Raw genomic sequence first — 16,173 nt, 5'->3', positions numbered from 1 at the left:
CTGGCTGTGCCACCCCGGAGACTCCAGTAGCTGCTGTCACTTGGCTCCCCAGGTTTTGCCCAGTTAGGTTCTCGGTGCTGGAGGGGCGCTCTTGATCTCACCAGCTTTCCGTCTTTGCAGGCTGCTTCTCCTGGAGTCCACACAGCCCTCGCCTTTTTTTTTCTTTTTTTGGAGGGGGGAAGGCAAGGCCATTGGGGTTAAGTGACTTGCCCAAGGTCACAGGGCTATAGTAAGGTGTCACGTATGTCAGCATATGTCAGGTGTCTCTTGCCTCCAGGGCCGGTGCTGTCTGCACGTGTCCCAGCCCCCGAGGTGAGCCTGCCTCTCCCATCCCTGCCCCCCTGCAGCCATCGCCAGCTCCTCCCCCCCACCGTCAACCTTTCTCTTCTCTCCATCACAGACTCCCACCTCCCAGAGCCGCAAGTCTGCAGCCAAGAGGGTGTCACCAAGTGCGGAGGTGAGGCCTGGGTCTGGAGGAAGCGACAGGTGCTGCCCACATGTCCTGCCTCAAAGCCGCCTTGCCAGTGTTCTCTGTCAGCAGTGCCCTCTCTCCCGTTCTCCTTTAGCCTCACGCAGGTGCCCCGACTCCAGGAAGCCTCTGCCTGCACGTGACGTCACTAGTGTTCTGTCTGAATTTCTGGGTTGCATTCGTCATAGGTTTTGTTATCGTCTCCACCTTTGTGTTTTGTCCCCAAGCTAGACTGTGAGCCGCGTGAGGACAGGAGCTCACCAGGTGCTGTCAAATGAGGATCCTGTGTGGGACACAAAGGGGAATTGGGGGTAGGGCCACTTAAGGGACAATTATCAGTTTAACTAAGAAAGATTTGTTAAGGCCTGCCCTGTGCTTTCCTGGGGGCGGGGAGCACATAGCTAGGCCCTTCTCCCAAAGTGCTTCCAGCCAAATGGCAAAGGAGGGTTCTTGGTTTGTGGGGGAAGAAGTTAGAGGCACAGGAGAGTTTTGGTGGATTGCCACAGGAAATCTGAAGGCAGGGGCAGAGGGTGTGCTGAGAAGGTGGCATCTGACTTCGGCCTTTCAGGAAAAGGAAGACTCCTCCACAATGGGCAGGTAGTCCATACTGAAGTCGGGCAGGCTGAGAATAGGAAGTAGAGATGTGCCTATCCAGGGCTTGACTAGGAACTACCTGGAGAGAAGCAGTAGGAAGTGGTGGGCAGGTTGGAGGTAGGTAATAAACGGCTCAAATGCTGTGATTAAGTCTTGCCAGTTGTTTAGTTGACAACAGGGAGGAAGTGAAGGTTTATTAGTGGACTGATAGAATCAGGGAAACACCTTGACTTGGAGCTCAGCCAGGCTGGCATCTCACCTGTGTCTGTCTTCCCATGCCTTCATTGTGGTCAAGGCTGAGAAGCCCAAGCACTAGGCCAGTGCAGCCCTTGTGCAGAGGGGGAGATGGGTCACCCCTTGCTCGTTGAACTCCAGTGGCAGTCTGGTAGTCCTCTGTGTGGCATTCCTGACCCCTTCTTACCTGCCCATTTTTTGGTTTGTATTTTTTTTGGAGAGGTGAAGGCAAGGAAATTGGGATTAAGTGACTTTTCCAAGGTCACACAACTAGTAAATGTATCAAGTGTCTGAGGCCAGATTTGAACTCAGATCCTCCTGACTCCAGGGCCAGTGCTTCATTCACTACACCACCTGGCTGCCCCTTTGGCCAGAGCTCAGGTTCTTTTGCTCTTCGTTCAACATGTTGTGTTCCAAGACCTGTGGTCCTTTAACATCTCTGCTGCTAGGTCTTGTGTAATTTTAGTTGTGGCACTGTCCTATTCAAATTGCTTTAATCTTGATGCATTTAATATTTTTCCTTGAGCTGAGGGCTACAGAATTTGACTACGATATTCCTATGAATTTTCCTGATAGGGTCTCTTTTAAGTGCTGATCAATCGATTTTTTTCTATTTCTACTTTCCCGTCACTGCCCAGCTTTCTTACACTTGACTCTGCTCCTTGTGTTCTGTGATCTAATCCTTTATCCAGAATCCATACCCTTGCCTGGTGCCGTGGGCTGCTCAGTGTCCAGCACTTAGCATGATTCAGAGATGTGAATAAGAAATGACTAGGCCATGTGGGTAGGTCAAGGAAGAACAATGAACTCCATTTGTTGATTCTCAGGACGAGGTTTTTATAGAGCTACGAGACAAAGGAAGGGGACTCAGGTTTCCTTATCATTATCTTAGTCTGTCATATCCTGGAGGGAGCACAGAAGAGATAATTTGATAAGGATTTGTTACCTAGGAGACTAAAGTCTTAGGGTAAGACCTTTGATGTAGGCTTCAGGTACATCCTAATGCAGCCGCAGTCATAACCAGATACAATTGAGAGCAAACTTTAAAGCCAAAGCTGCAATCCTCAAAAGACATCACATTTAGAGCTGACCACCCAAAGATACCTGAGTGCTGAATCAAATATTTTGGCTCTCAATAACTAAATTCTTGGGGTGTAGCCTATCGATCGCAGAACTCAAGTAACATCCTTATAAGTATAACCCATAACAAAGAACTCAGGAGCCAACTTGCCAAAAAAGTCGCATCTCAAAGAGATTCTTGTTGTAAAGTCCACTATTAGGATTTACTGTCCGAGTTCTGAACCAGGCTTCTTGGGCTCCCCGTGCCCTCGCTCTCCTCATTTCTGCCTCTTGGCTTTGACATGCCTGTGCTAGGCCTTTCCCAGTCTTCTCTCTAAAAATGCTTTCTGTTTATACTCGGATCCCATATGGACGTAGCCATCAGCTTTGGAAACAGGAAACTTAGTGGCATCAGGTATTCAATGCCAGCGGCACATCTAGGCAAACATTCAGAAATGGGGGCATGTCATGGTGGGTCATCTTTTCAGGCTTGGTCCTAGAAGCCAGGCCATGGTAAGGGAAGAACCATGTTTGAGGGTTAGGAAGAGGATCAGGAATGAGTGATGGTGACAGGGAGAGAGAGGAAGGGCCGCAGTCTGCAAAACCCCCTCCTGGGCTTTTCCCTTTGCTCTCATCTTTGTCTCTGACTTCCCCCCTCCAGGTCACACATTTGGAGAAGGAGAACTCTCCCCCTCTACAGGAAAGCGTCCCACTCAGTAAAGGTAGCTGCCCTCTCACTGCCAGCCCAGCCCTGGCAGTGAGCACCACGCTGCTAGGCCCTCTGGCCCCCAATGTCATGCCCAAGCCAGAGCTCATGGATGCCAGAGACCTGGAGATGTCCAGAAAAGTGCGGCGTTCTTACAGCCGCCTCGATGACGGGGGCGTGGGCTCTGGTGCCACCCCGACGCCTCATTACCGCCGCCAGTCCTTCTTCGGCTTCGAAAGGCTGCTCTCAGGAGAGGAGCTGGAGAACATCTCCCTTGTGGTGAAGGAGTCAAAGAGCCAAGCAGTCACCCCCACCGCTGAGACGTGGGGACCGGACTCCAGCCTCCCTGGCATCACCGTGACCAAGGAGAAGCGCCGGAAGAGGAGGGCGGTGCCTGGGATCTTGGTGAGCATGCCCCTGCCCCAGTGCTTGTTAGGCCTTGTCACCGGGCAGCACGGACTGCCCACACGATTGCCCTTCCATTGAGCTGTTCCTTCTCTGTCTCCATCTGTGCTCGTGGAGTCTGGCATCTCTACTTCTCTGGCCATCCCAGGGTCCTTAAAGTGTGGGCACAGTGCTGACCACCGTACTCAAGGGGCAGAGGACAGAGGGAATCTCTTCTCCCTCATTCCAGACTGAGAACCTCTCTGTGGGCAGCTTAGACCCTGTTAGCATCTCCCCTGACCCCATTCACCTCATGCAGCCCATCCCTTCTGGCCTCCATCCTGTTAGGCATCGCTCCTGCTGTTCCGTCTTCACATTTGCTACATCTCTGCCCTCGTCCAAACTGCTGATGAGGACATGGCTGGGAATTGCCAAGGAGGACTCCTGGCACTCGCCCTCCTGATATCCTCTAGCAGTTGACTCTGAGGACGAGATGACTCTTGGGAACTGGTCACGGAGCCCAATCAGAATCCATCTGACCGCTGTCTGGTCCCCATGAAAGACCTTGGCAGATGTTTTGCCTGTTTCTTGCTGTGTTCTGCGCCTCCGGCCCTTACCTGATCTACCAGCCTGGTCATTCTGGCAAGGGCAAAAAGCTGACACTGCGGTAGCTTCTTTTTTTTTTTTTTAATTTTTTTTAAAGCAATCGGGGTTAAGTAACTTGCTCAAGGTTACACGGCCAGGTGTTTCTGGGTGGGTGCTAAGTGTCTGAGCCCGGGATTCGATCTCCAGGTCTTCTCAACACTGGAACCAGTGCTCTTACTCACTGAGCCACCTGGCTGCCCCGACTGCGGTAGCTTCTTAACAAAGCTCTGCCAGCCCTTCATAATCACTGCCTCCCTTTCCAAGTGCCCACAAACCATCCCTTTAATCATATCCTGTAGCATTCTGCCAGGAAGCAAAGTCAAGCCTGTCAGTGTATGGTCTGACATAGAAAAACATAAGGAAGGTCAGTGTGACTGGTCCTGGCCTAGGAACCACGTGTGCCCACGGTGCCTGCCTCTCAAGGGTGGGGATGAGCCCTGTCACTTCCTCGCAGCAGCCCCAGGGGGTCTCCTCCCCATCTCAGCTCTCTCAGGTTTCCCTTCTTGTTCTCTCCCATTCTCTGGGAAGTCCAGCCTCCCCCCTCATCATCAGACCACCTAAGCCCTCGTTCTAGCCCTTCCTCATCCCCTCCACCTGCCTCTGCTGTCCTTGAGATCTAGCTCTCCAGGCTCTTCCCTTGGGTGCTAGGTCTCTGGTACCTGCTCCCGGTCCCTTTCCTGTCCCTGTCTGTTGGACACCTCAGCTGGTCCATGAGCTCTTAGGGAGCTTCTCCATATCTTCCTCATTGGATTTGTGTGTTGACTGGCTGATTCCCGTGCTGTACCTCTTGGACTGATTGCCTTTGGGGCATTTGTGGTTCTTTCCTCGGAAGGATGGCATCAGAGAACCTAGGTTCAGATCTTACCCTGCCTCTTGTCTGCGTGGCCTAAGTGGCCTTGGAGGTATCTTCTGGCTCGGGCTCTCAGATCCTGTGGGTCATTTGGCTGCCTTAGCTCATGCCAGCCCCCAGGGAAGCTCTTGGGGAGCCGTTCCTTCGCCCTTCTCCTGCTGGTCAGAATCAGATCCATGACAACAGGTCCTATGTTGTTTGTGCTGCCCCAGCAGACCAATGTGTGGGGCCCAGGCACCCCTGCATTTCCTCCAAGCTGGATGCTCCTCTCTTGCCATTGACACTCCCACCAGCTTCCCCCACCCCCGCCTCCTGTTTGTGCCTGCTTCTGGGCTGGACTTCCCTACGTGTGGCACTGATGCCCTTTCCCTAACCTCCAGGCCTTCCCCATTGGAAGCAAGTTATGACCCACAGTGTCCCAGTGATCCCCCTCCTTCCTTCGGGGAGACACTGATTACTGTGTGTGGGGGGTCCAGAGGCTGAGGTCCCTGTTCTTCATGACTGGGGCTCTCTGAGGGTTACTGACATCCCTCCCTTGTCATTCGCCCTGTGGAGTGTGTGAGGCCCTGGGCAGCTGCTGCTGCCTGGCAGGTGCCATACATCCAGCCTGGGATGGTGGTGGGGGCGTTAGGTGTTTCCCCCTTCCTGCTCACCCCTCTTCTCTGGTTCCTGCAGAAATCTGAGCTGGATGAGTGGGCTGCTGCCATGAATGCCCAGTTTGAGGCTGCTGAGAAGTTTGATCTCCTGGTGGAGTGAGGTGGATGGAGGGGATCACTGGACTGGACTGGACTACCCTCTTCTGTATATAGCATCTGTCCTTTCTTCACCCCCTTCTAGGAGCCTCAGCTGCCATCGTAGGCCTCCCCCTTTGCCCAATGGAGAGGCACCCCTTCTCCTGGGGGTGCTGGCACTTGGCCTTTGGGCTGCACTGGGTCCCTCTACCTCATGGACTCTGATTGTCAGTGGGGGACCCAGCTGGAGCATCACTAATGAGTGCCTTGTTACCACCCACTTCTTTTGGCTCCCCTGCAGACAGTGCTTGGGCTCATCGGGATGTGTCCTGAGGGGCCTTGTCTCTCCTTTCCCAGATTTTAAGCAGGAAGAATAAAAGTGGCAGTTGGAAACCACAGAAGTGTTAGAAGGCAGGCTGTCTGGGAAGAGAGCTGGGGGTGGGGGAGCAGGACCGCGCAGCTGCTTCCTGTCCCGGCTGGCACATCCCTGGCTCAGTGTCTCTCCTTTCCTCTAGGTAGACCCCACCAGTTTTCCTGGAGGTGGGGGAGGCCTCATGATTGCTCCTGAGAGGCAGGAACAGGCCCCATTGCTGAGACTTTCTCCCTCTCAGCTTGTGTTTATTTTGGCATTTATTTTGAGGGCCTGGGAGATCAATTTCAACCTGAGACCCCTCCCCCAGTGTGCCCAGGCCACCGACATTTGCAGGCACACCCTTGGTGGGGGGAGGGGTATGGCATTGTGCTTCGTTCTGGAGAGGCAGTTGGTAAAAGATGGGACAGGGGTGTTGGATCAAGGTGAATCACCTCACTTAGATGACCCTCCCAGAAGGCGGCTTGAAGAAGAGGAGGCACGCTGGCTTGGTACTGGATGGGCAGCTCCCTCTAGGCCACAGCTGTATCACCCAGAAGTGCGAGGGAGACTGCTGAGCTTCCTGGCCTGTCACCTGTCCGGTGCCCGATGACCTTACTGTAGGCTCTGCCAAGTCCAGGGGGGTCAAATTTAAATAGAAATATCCAGATGAACGTTGTTGATGCTGTATTTTGTTAAGTGATTCACACACACACGCTCCAAGGTTGGGTCAGGGACCAAGGCTGGACTGTAGTGATGCCTGCCAGGGTTGCCTTTCTAGCTGGCCCATGGGCCCAGCCCATCCTTCTGGCTGTGCAGCACTTGGCATGGACGAGTCAGAGCTGTCTCCTCTCGGCCCCGACCCTCAGACACGCTACCTTTACCTGGGGGGCAATAAGGACAGCCCCTACAGGCATCTTGGCACAGAATGAAGTGTCCAGAAAGGTTTGAAATTGGGGAAGGATGGAGGAGCTGGCACTCAGGTCAGGTCCCTGGGCACGGAGATGCAGACCATAGGTGCATGGAGGCAGCAAGCAAGCAGCCTTTAGAGTCTGTCTGTGAGAAGGGCTCTCCCGCCTGGGGGTGATAGGGACACTGGTGGAAGTTGTGTTTTAAAAGCTGATTTAAACCATTCAAGTCTGCCTTCTGTCTGGTTTGGGGAGGAGGGGCCTGGGCCTCCGGGCCCAGCTAAGGTTAGTTCTACATGGGGAGCAGCCCGACAGTTCCAGCTACTGTCCATTGAAGGATTTTCTACCATGCTGCCTGCCCTCAAGCAGCTTATGTTCTGGGGAGCCCCAGGCCCTAAGAAGTGGGGAGAGTGTGGCCCAGGCCTGGAGGCAAAGCAGGACCGCCAAGACCAGTGTGGCCACCTTGAGAACGTGTGAAGCTGGCAGCCAGACCAGTTCTGAAAGGCCTTAGATGCCCAGAGCCCCTGGGGCTTTGACCCTGACATTAGCCCAGACGTAGAGTCTGTGGGAGACACTGCTCTAGACCCTGGCCTAAGGGCCTGCTGTGTGCTAGGCCTCACTACTGAAGCCATGCATCCATCCAGTCTGGAAGCAATGCTGTGCTTCTGGGCTCTCTGCGAGAGCCTCTCAAAAGGCAGGGGCTAGAATGGACACTAGAAGGCAGCCCCTGCCAGCCTGGTCAGGGGACAGGATGGAGGCCGGCCCTGCAGCCCTCAGTAAATGTCAGCGAGGTATTGATCTGACCAAGCCTATTCCCCATATTGGCAGACGTTCAAGGGAGTATTGATGAGCCCCAGTCCTGGGCTGCTCTCCACTTCCGGCCTCATTGCGGCTCTCCCTGCACCCTGGGAGAGCCAGAGGCAGGTCAGAGCCCCAGAGGACGACCGCCCTTGACATCTGCATTCAGGATGAGCCAGAGGCTGGGGTCCTGGACCAGAGGGGCTCCGGGAGTGGCTGAGGGTAAGCTGGAGGTCCTGGAAAAGTTCTTCCAGCCTCCTTGGGCCTGGGAACAGGAGTCCTCAAGGAGTTCATCTTCCTCCTCTGGCCACCCTCCCCAGCCAGGCAGGGGGCCACTGATCGGTGGCCGGGGCCTTGGGGAGCGGCTGAGGTTCTCCGCCTTCCTCGATGAGATAACGCAGAGAGTGCTGAGTCCTGCCCAGCTCCGGGCTCTGGGATGGAAGGGTGCCCAGGACCCCCTTAGATACTCTCCTCCCCAAGGAAGACAGAGAGCAAAGGTCTCAAGCCAGGTAAGGGAAGGGAAGGAGCCTGGGAGAAATTGTCCCTTGCCTACTACCCCCACCCCCAGCTGCTCCCATCCTGCTTTTCAGCTGCTTTTTCCGGAGGACCAGCTGTCTGAGGTGGGGACACAGCCAGATCCACTTGGGCCTCGAGGGTGAGTGGAGGCTGGTTGTGTCTCTTTCTCAGGCTCTCACCCCGTCTCCTATTTCTACCAACACCCTTCAGATCCTCCCTTCTCCCTTCATTTACTCATTCACCAAACATTTACTGAGAACGTCCCAAGCGCAGAGCCGTGTCCCGGGAGTTGGAGGAGACCCAGCTCAGAGTCTGCTGGACTGAGATACAGATGGGCTGAGTGCATCAGGGGAGGGCAAACTCCTGTGCTGTGTGAGGGCTGTACTGATGGGAGAAATCAAGGAAGCCTTCCTGGAGTAGACCTCTGTGCCCCAAGCCTTCCCTCAGTCCTCCCTGTCTGCCCCCAGGAGCTCCTTGGACATGGGATCCACAGTAGAAGATGGAGTCGGGGACCCCGAGTTCAGCCTGGGGCAGGTGTGGGAGGAGCTGATGACCTTGAAGGAGCAGTTCCTGAGGTGAGGCAGGGATTGGCGAAGCTGGGGGTCCTCCCAGGCCCCCACTTGAGTCCATTACTAGGCTACTGGGGCAGGGTGAGCCCTGGTTTAAGGACCAGATGTCATCTAAGCTGAATCGTGACCCTGAAGGCAGTGCTGGCAGATGGGAAAGCTGGTGACACAGTCAAAAGCCCTGGGTTCAAATCTTGATTCTGCTACTTTTCTGTGTGATGGTGGCAAATTCCTTTCTGTCCCCAGGCCTTGGGTTTGGTTTGGTTTTATTATTTGTGAAATGAGAGGTTTCGACTCTAAGGTCTCTCCTGACTCCAAATCCCATGCACCTCAGTTTCCCTATCCCAGGGGTAAAACATACAGGACTTTCCTTCCAGGGCTGGGAGAAAAGGGCCCGCTTAGCAGGAAGCACTGGAGAAAGGCCAGTTGTCTTCTTGGCTATATATCCACCAAATTTTACAGGGCCCCCAAGTGTGGGGAGCCACCCCCTGGCACACCCAGCCACCCCCCTTCACTTCAGGATTTCAGGGGGAGATGAAGGGAAATGGTCCGGTGGAGAGCTCAGCCATGTTGGCCAAGGGCTTCAGCCAGAGAGAAGCCTGGGGCCTGGGAGGTGGGAAGGGGGATCTGATGTCAGGTAGGAAGGGAGCAGGCAGCCTGGGGAGCTGGTGGGATCCCCAAAGCATCCTCCTTAGGGATGCTCCCCTGAGGGGCCTCCCTTCCCTAAGCAGAATGGCTGTGCTTGGAGAATCTGGGTTCATAGGCCACAGAGCCGGCCAGCGGGGAGAGGGTGTGGGCAGGGTGGGCTCAGAAGGCCTTCATCTTTGCCCACCCCAGGCTGCAGGAGGAAATGGCCAGCACCCACAGAGCCCTCCGAGTCCTAGAGGAAAAGCTGCAAAGCCTGGTGTGTCCCGGAGCTGGGGCCGGTCCTGAGGAGGTGGGGGGACAGCTGGCCCTAGCTCCCATTCCAGGCTCATGCCCTGTCTCCTCCTACTCCAGGTTTCCAGGTTGGCCTCCAGCCCCCCAACACCCCCTGTGTTCTTTCTCCTGAACGAGGCTCCCAGCTGCTCCCCGGACTCCTCCATGCCCTGGGCGAGCCTAGAGCTGAGGGAGGGCAGTGTGGGGGTTCTTGGTGCAACCAGGGGAAAGGATCCCCGTCCTTGTGAGAGGACTCCACCCCAGGCTCCACTCCCCCGCCCTTAATGTCAGCAATAAAGCTTCTGCCACCCCCATGCCTGCTCTGTGTATGTGTATCAGGAGGGAGGGGGTGCCTGTGTGTACAGGGGTCACCCTCCCCAGTCCCCGCCCCACCCACCCTGAAGAGAAGATTCAAGGGCAGGTCAGCCTGTCCAGGGGAGCCCAATGAGAAGGAGGAGATAAGCACCTGGGAGAGGCTGGCTCCTTGGACAAGATAAGGCCCTGTCCCATCCCCGAAGACAGAAGTGAGTCACACTCCAAGGAAGAGCGTCCAAGCCCCTGTCCCCAGCTCCTGGCATTCGGGGCTCCCCCTGGCAGTGGAAAGAGCACCGGTTCTGGAGTCAGCCCACTTCTGATACTCCCTGTGTAATAGTGGGAGAATCCCTTCCTCTCTCTGGGCCTCGGTTTCCCCATCTGTAAAACCAAGGACTTAGATGGTCTTGGCCAGCTCTTGCTCTATGGTCCTATCATTGCTTTGGTCCAGGGCAGTCATTTAGAGCTCTGGCCGGCCGAAGGGTCAGGACACCAGGCTGTCCAGAAGAAACTGGAGGAAAAGGCCTGGCTAGGTGGGGCTGCTGGGGATGTGCAGGGGGGAGGGGAGGAAGGAGACCTTTATCCATTGGCACTGGCTTCCTCAGGTTTCAGGAGTCACCACTGGAAGGCCCTTTGTATTACAGAAACTGAGGGAAAGGACTCTCCCAAGAGACTCAAGGCCTGTCTGACTCCCAGCCCAGACAGCCTGGGATCAAGCAACCAACTTTCTCCCTTGCCCCCTTCCATTTGGAAAATGTCCCCTGGGATGAGGGGTGCAGGCTGTGGCCAGAGAAGGGGGAGGCAAGTGAACATTACAGGAACAACCTGCCAACCTACATGCACCGAGATGGAAGGCGTGACCTGGGCTCAGCCCAGAGGAGCCCAGCATTTGAAGAGACCAAACAGCAGGAGCCTGGAGCTAGAGGAGGGGAGACGCTGCCATAAGGGGATGAGATCCATTTCTGTCTCTGGGATCATGGCAGACCATTTGCAATATTCTAAGCCTCAGTTTCTCCCTTTGTGAAATGGGGAGATGAGGTTGGATTCTCCAGGTGAGAAGGTGGGGGACACTGGGCTCACAGGGTGAGTGGGGGCTGGGACAAGTAGCTGCATTTTTCCTATCTCTACCCTTACTCTGGGAAACCATGAAATTTAAGTCGTATTTATGCAGAAGCACCTCCTGTTTCAAGGCACCACATTGAGCCTGGAGGCTACAGAGATGAAAAATGACCTAATTCTCATCCTGGAGAAACTTTGTATTTGGAGGGTTGGTGGTGCAAGCACCTGGAGGCACACAGTAGGTCTACCTACAAGGCCACCCCAGGTTCAAGGTATTCTGAGATTCTGGATCCACCAAAAACCATGGCTCATGAGCCCCCACTGATGAGTCCAGGACACTGTGTCCCCAGCAAGGTCCTCCACATGGGGAAAGGTGGTTCCCTGGAGTCGTAGCACCCCCTATTTCTCTCCACCCCTAGGCAGGTGCAAAGTACAAATGCTCCAGGGTGATGGTTAACCAGGGACATGGACACCCCATCTATAAGGATCCTCCAGCTCAGAGTGGAGTAGAGGGAACCTCCTTGCACCATGCATTGGTGGAAAGTGGTCCTGTTGGTGGTGGGGCTTGCCGCCCTCTTTAGTCTCGGAATCATCCTGGGACACTTCGCCATTCCCAAGAAGACTGACCAGCCTGAGTCAGCTGGCCCAATCAGTCCCTCCCAGGACCTGGATCAGGAGCTGCTGGACACTGTCATGGGTCAACTGGATGCCAACAGGATCCAGGAGAACCTCAGGTGAGAAAAGAGAGAGCTGTCCCCGAGCATCTCAGACCCATCCCTCCACCAACATGATCCTTCTCTGACCAAGGTCCCCTTCCTACCCATAGTGTCCTCATGGGGACCTAGGCAGGCCCGGCACCACACCCACCCCACACTGGGTTACCCCTACGCAGTCCCCCGCATTGACTCAGTCCCATCTCTCCTCCCTGCAGGGAGCTGTCCTTGGAGCCTCATATGGCCACCACCTTGAGGGACAAAAATCTCGTCAAGCTTCTCCTGCAGAGGTGGCAGAACCCTAAGTCAGGGCTGGACGCTGCTAGGGAGGGGGTATACGAAGTGCTATTGTCCTTTCCTAGCCGCGAGCAGCCCAACACGGTCCAAGTGGGTAAGGCTGAGCTCTGCCAGTACGGAGATCACAAGCAGGGGAGGGGGAGGAATGTCTTTCACCATCCCAGAGGGTGAGGCGGCAAAACCAGCCTGGCTCCAATGGGGGCAAGAATCCTGGATGTGGGGTCCTGCCTCCGATTCCCACTTACTACGTGACCCTGGGTTTCTGTCTTCCCATTTCACCACAGTGAGTCCTGAGGGAACCACTCTCTTCACTGCCCGGCAGAGTGAGGAAAACCTTACTGGGGAACAAGGAGACCCAGAGGTGGTGCAACCCTATGCCGCTTATGCCCCAGCAGGGACCCCTCAGGTATGGGAGCCAGGCAGGTAGCCCTCCGGGCTTCTCCTTGGATTTGGAGTTAGGAGAGCGGGCAGAAGCTTGGCCATTGGCCAGCCAGGCAAGTCCCTCCCCCCCAACGGAGATGCCGTAGTCGGTCCACTCTGAGGGCTTGCAGACCCTTTGCTCTTCTCTCCTGCACACTGCCCTTCCTCCTGTCCCCCCCCAGCCCACCTTAATAGTGTTTTATTTCCAGTTACATGTAAAGATAGTTTTCAACATCCACTTTAAAAGATGAGTTCCAGTTTTTCTTCTCCCTCCCTCCCCAAGATGGCATGTAATCTTGTATAGACTATACATGTACAACCCTATTACACATATTTCCACATTAGTCACGTTGTGAAGGAAGAATCTCTTATCTAAATTCTTATTCCTCGGGCGCAGGGTCTTCTGGTCTATGCCAACAGAGGCTCAGAGAGTGATTATGCCTACCTGAAGGATCAGGGCATCAGCCTCACTGGCACCATAGCCCTGACCCGCTATGGTGGGGTGGGGCGAGGAGCCAAGGTGAGCAGGACTCAGAAGCCTCTAGGGAGAGACTGGGAACAGGAAGGACAGCAGGGGTATGACATGGAAGTCACGAGACTTCCTTTAAGTACAGACTGGGTCAGATTTTCAGGATCTACCATTAACTGTTGCTTAACTGGGTTGGCCCAGTCCTTTGTCACTGGGGGAGTGGCATGAGGCAGCCTTTGGGGACCCCTCTCTGGGCCTTAGCTTTCCCACACATAAGATGAGAATGTTGGCATGATCTCTGAGGTTACTTTCAGGCTCAAATTCTATGATCCTAATGCTTTATCTCCTTCCCAGTAACCTCAATAGGCCTGGGAGCCCAGTTCCTGGCAAGGGCCTGGGGATGTAACTGGTTAGGCACCAGGCTTCCCACAAAATGATAGTCTGACTAGGTTTTGAGGTTGGAATTGAGACTCCAATTGTGAGGCTATCGATTGTCTAAGGTGTCCCTGTCCCCAGAGCAAGAGGGTGGGGAGGGAAGGAGCCTAGGGCCAGAAGAAAGGGTGGAGCTGACCACCACTGTTCTCTGTCCCTTGCAGGCTGTGAATGGAGCCAAGCATGGGGTGGCTGGGCTTCTGGTCTACACTGACCCCAGGGACATCAATGACAACCTGAGATTCCCTAATGAGACTTTTCCCCACTCCTGGGCACTGCCTCCTTCAGGGGTGGAGCGTGGTTCTTATTATGAGCATTTTGGGGACCCCAAAACACCCTACTTTCCTGCTACCCCTTTTGCCTTCCGCCTGGAGAATGCTGACATACAGGGCTTCCCCCCAATTCCCAGCCAGCCTATTAGCTTTGAGGATGCCCAGAAGCTGCTTTGGTGAGTTTCCTTTCCCATCCATTTTTTGAGGGGGCAGGACCTTCCCTTCCCCCCCCCCCCCCTCTTTCCTCCCCAGGTAGGCCAGCCCTGGCCCCTTCAGCCAGGCTTTTTCGGCCAGTCTCTTCACCTCTCAGGTTTCCCCATCTGTAATGTGAGGGAGTTGGAGTACTCTCTCAGGTGACTTACACATTTGAATTCTATGATCCTAACCTCTGGTCTCCTTCTCAGTAACCTCAATGGGTCTGTAGCTCCCAATTCCTGGCAGGGGGCCTTGGGATGTGACTACAAGCTGGGACCAGGTTTCCTGAACAATGGGGTTTTCCCCCAGAACAGGTGAAGACATCCCTTTATTTCTGAGTGTGTGCACCCCTTCCCTGTGCCCTCTGCCCCTCTTCCAGACTAGCTGCTCCCCTCCCCAGGATCCCAGAGCTGCAATGGACCCCTGGGGCATCTAGTTCCTCCTCCCAGTTAGTGTAGGGATGACCTCTAGGGGGCAACCTTGCCCAGGGCCCGTTCAGCCTCTGACCAACCATCTCTTGCCACCTCTTGCCCTTTCTCTTCTTTTTGTTGGCAATCTCTTCACTTCTCTATATCCCTCTCTATCTCCCCCAAAGTGAGGTGAATGTCACTGTTCATAACCGGCTGGAACTCAGGAATTCCTCCAACGTCCTGGGCATCATCCGGGGGGCCGTGGAGCCTGGTGAGGAAGCCCCTTGGTTAATCTGTCACCCCATGCCCAACCTTCCCCTCTGACCCTCACAGGGGCCCCCCGGGATTGTCCCTCTGTCCTATCAAGCTTGCCCCTCCCTGTCTCTGACCCTCTTGCTTCCTTTGCCCCAGACCGCTATGTTCTGTATGGGAATCATCGGGACAGTTGGGTCCATGGGGCTGTTGACCCCAGCAGTGGCACTGCTGTGCTCTTGGAGATCTCCAGGGTGTTGGGGACCCTGGTGAAGGATGGTGAGGCTGAGAGGCCCCTCCCCCTGAACTCCCAAGCTCCCTTCCCATGACTCAGAGCTCTCCCTCTCACCCCATTGCCCAAGTCCACCTATATTCATGAACCCCAAGCTTCCCTCCTCCCAATCTCATCAGCCTGGAGGGTGCTGTCACAGACAACCAAAGCCATGGTGACATGAGGGGCTTGGACCAGGGGCTTCGCAGGTCTTGGCAGTTCTCATCTGTGTATGGGCTGATGAATCGGAATCTCCTAGAGCAGAGTATTGCCCCCCCACCCCTTCCTTTCCTGGCCAGCATGCTGCCCTCCTGGGATCCAAACAGCCCTATCTTCCAACTGTCTCCTCCAGGAAAGTGGCGACCCCGCCGGTCAATTGTTTTTGCAAGCTGGGGGGCTGAAGAGTTTGGCCTCATTGGCTCCACTGAGTTCACAGAAGTGAGTGATCCTACAAGCGGGGCAGGAGGGAGGCTGAGGGGAGGTTGCCCTGCTAAACTTTGGCCTCCGACCCCCAGGAATTCTTCACCAAGCTGCAGGAGCGTGGGGTGGCTTATATCAATGTGGATATCGCTGTATTCGGTGAGTTGAAGGTTGAAGGCAAGAAGCCCGAGGGGTTCTGGGAGTCAGGGTCCTAGGGCGGCGAGATCGATGGGCCAGGACCCCAGGGCTTTGTTCACAGGAGGGGAAGACTGACTTGTGTTCATTGCTCCTTTATCAGCCAATGCTACCCTGAGGGTACAGGCAACCCCCCCTGCCCAGAGCGTTATCTTTGCTGCAGCAAAACAGGTACAGGGAGAGGGATGTGGGGGAGAGTCCTTCAGAGGATCTTCGTGGGAAGCTAAGGCAAGCGGCTCCCTTGGCTACTCTATCCCCACCTCCCCAGGTCCCAGCACCAGGGAAAAGCAGCCTGACAGTTTATGACAATTGGCTCCAACACAACAACCGAAGCAGCCCTGCTCATGGCGTCATACCCAGGTGAGGAGGAGCCTGGGGTCTGAGAAGACCATGGGTCAAATAATCAATCAGCAAACATGTATCAAGCATTTGCTATGCTTCACTCACCGTGCCAGGTGTTGGGGCTACTGTCAAAGAGCTCACACTCTACTGGGGAGAAAGAAATTCATATGATAAGTAAACATAAGCCTAGAAGCTGCCTCCTTTCCCTGCAGCCTGGGCTCCCTGGGCTCTGGCAGTGACTACGCCGCCTTTGTCCACTTCCTGGGAATCACCTCCATGGACATTGCCTACACCTATGACCAGGTGAGTGAGCCCCTGGGGACTTGTCCTCTCCTAGGCACCTTCCCCTGGCAGGCAGCTGGGAGAGCCTCCCACACCCTTCTGGGG

At 55.1% G+C, this 16,173-nt stretch overlaps 3 protein-coding genes across 3 annotated transcripts in view; all 3 read left to right on the top strand.

The window, feature by feature from the left end:
• The window catches only part of CDCA5 (cell division cycle associated 5), a 7,350-nt gene extending 651 nt beyond the window's left edge, over positions 1 to 6,699 (top strand). The window contains exons 2-4 of the mRNA XM_069066113.1: positions 348 to 457; positions 3,018 to 3,467; positions 5,617 to 6,699. Of these exons, the coding sequence (XP_068922214.1) occupies positions 348 to 457; positions 3,018 to 3,467; positions 5,617 to 5,697 (641 nt within the window). The 3' untranslated portion in view covers positions 5,698 to 6,699. The remainder of the gene's footprint in view (positions 1 to 347; positions 458 to 3,017; positions 3,468 to 5,616) is intronic.
• A 578-nt stretch (positions 6,700 to 7,277) lies between these two features.
• LOC138144717 (uncharacterized) lies at positions 7,278 to 10,711 on the top strand. Its single transcript, XM_069066112.1, has 7 exons — positions 7,278 to 7,400; positions 7,758 to 7,853; positions 8,048 to 8,236; positions 8,318 to 8,382; positions 8,711 to 8,818; positions 9,647 to 9,713; positions 9,809 to 10,711. The coding sequence occupies exons 1-7, from the start codon at positions 7,278 to 7,280 to the stop codon at positions 10,010 to 10,012; spliced, it is 852 nt and encodes a 283-aa protein (XP_068922213.1). The 3' UTR covers positions 10,013 to 10,711.
• Positions 10,712 to 11,003: 292 nt separating this feature from the next.
• Positions 11,004 to 16,173, top strand: part of NAALADL1 (N-acetylated alpha-linked acidic dipeptidase like 1) — an 8,292-nt gene continuing 3,122 nt past the window's right edge. Inside the window, exons 1-13 of the mRNA XM_069066340.1 lie at positions 11,004 to 11,832; positions 12,030 to 12,202; positions 12,393 to 12,514; positions 12,926 to 13,048; positions 13,594 to 13,877; positions 14,106 to 14,210; positions 14,492 to 14,577; positions 14,718 to 14,837; positions 15,182 to 15,267; positions 15,345 to 15,408; positions 15,548 to 15,615; positions 15,713 to 15,804; positions 15,999 to 16,089. Of these exons, the coding sequence (XP_068922441.1) occupies positions 11,627 to 11,832; positions 12,030 to 12,202; positions 12,393 to 12,514; positions 12,926 to 13,048; positions 13,594 to 13,877; positions 14,106 to 14,210; positions 14,492 to 14,577; positions 14,718 to 14,837; positions 15,182 to 15,267; positions 15,345 to 15,408; positions 15,548 to 15,615; positions 15,713 to 15,804; positions 15,999 to 16,089 (1,620 nt within the window). The 5' untranslated portion in view covers positions 11,004 to 11,626. The remainder of the gene's footprint in view (positions 11,833 to 12,029; positions 12,203 to 12,392; positions 12,515 to 12,925; positions 13,049 to 13,593; positions 13,878 to 14,105; positions 14,211 to 14,491; positions 14,578 to 14,717; positions 14,838 to 15,181; positions 15,268 to 15,344; positions 15,409 to 15,547; positions 15,616 to 15,712; positions 15,805 to 15,998; positions 16,090 to 16,173) is intronic.

This window comes from Petaurus breviceps, unplaced genomic scaffold (assembly GCF_028583685.1).
Source record: "Petaurus breviceps papuanus isolate PSGF00001 unplaced genomic scaffold, PetGlider_PUasm1.0 90721, whole genome shotgun sequence".
Lineage (NCBI taxonomy): Eukaryota > Metazoa > Chordata > Mammalia > Diprotodontia > Petauridae > Petaurus > Petaurus breviceps.
Note: the sequence above shows the minus strand (reverse complement) of the source record. Positions and strands in the feature narration are given on the sequence as shown.

Excerpts from the sequence above, each read along its gene's own strand:
- LOC138144717 (XM_069066112.1), top strand. The coding sequence starts at position 7,278 with ATGCTGCCTGCCCTCAAGCAGCTTATGTTCTGGGGAGCCCCAGGCCCT. Across the intron at positions 7,401-7,757 it reads AGTGTGGCCACCTTGAGAAC|ACGTTCAAGGGAGTATTGAT; the intron begins GTGTGAAGCTGG and ends CCATATTGGCAG. Across the intron at positions 8,237-8,317 it reads GAGCAAAGGTCTCAAGCCAG|CTGCTTTTTCCGGAGGACCA; the intron begins GTAAGGGAAGGG and ends CCTGCTTTTCAG.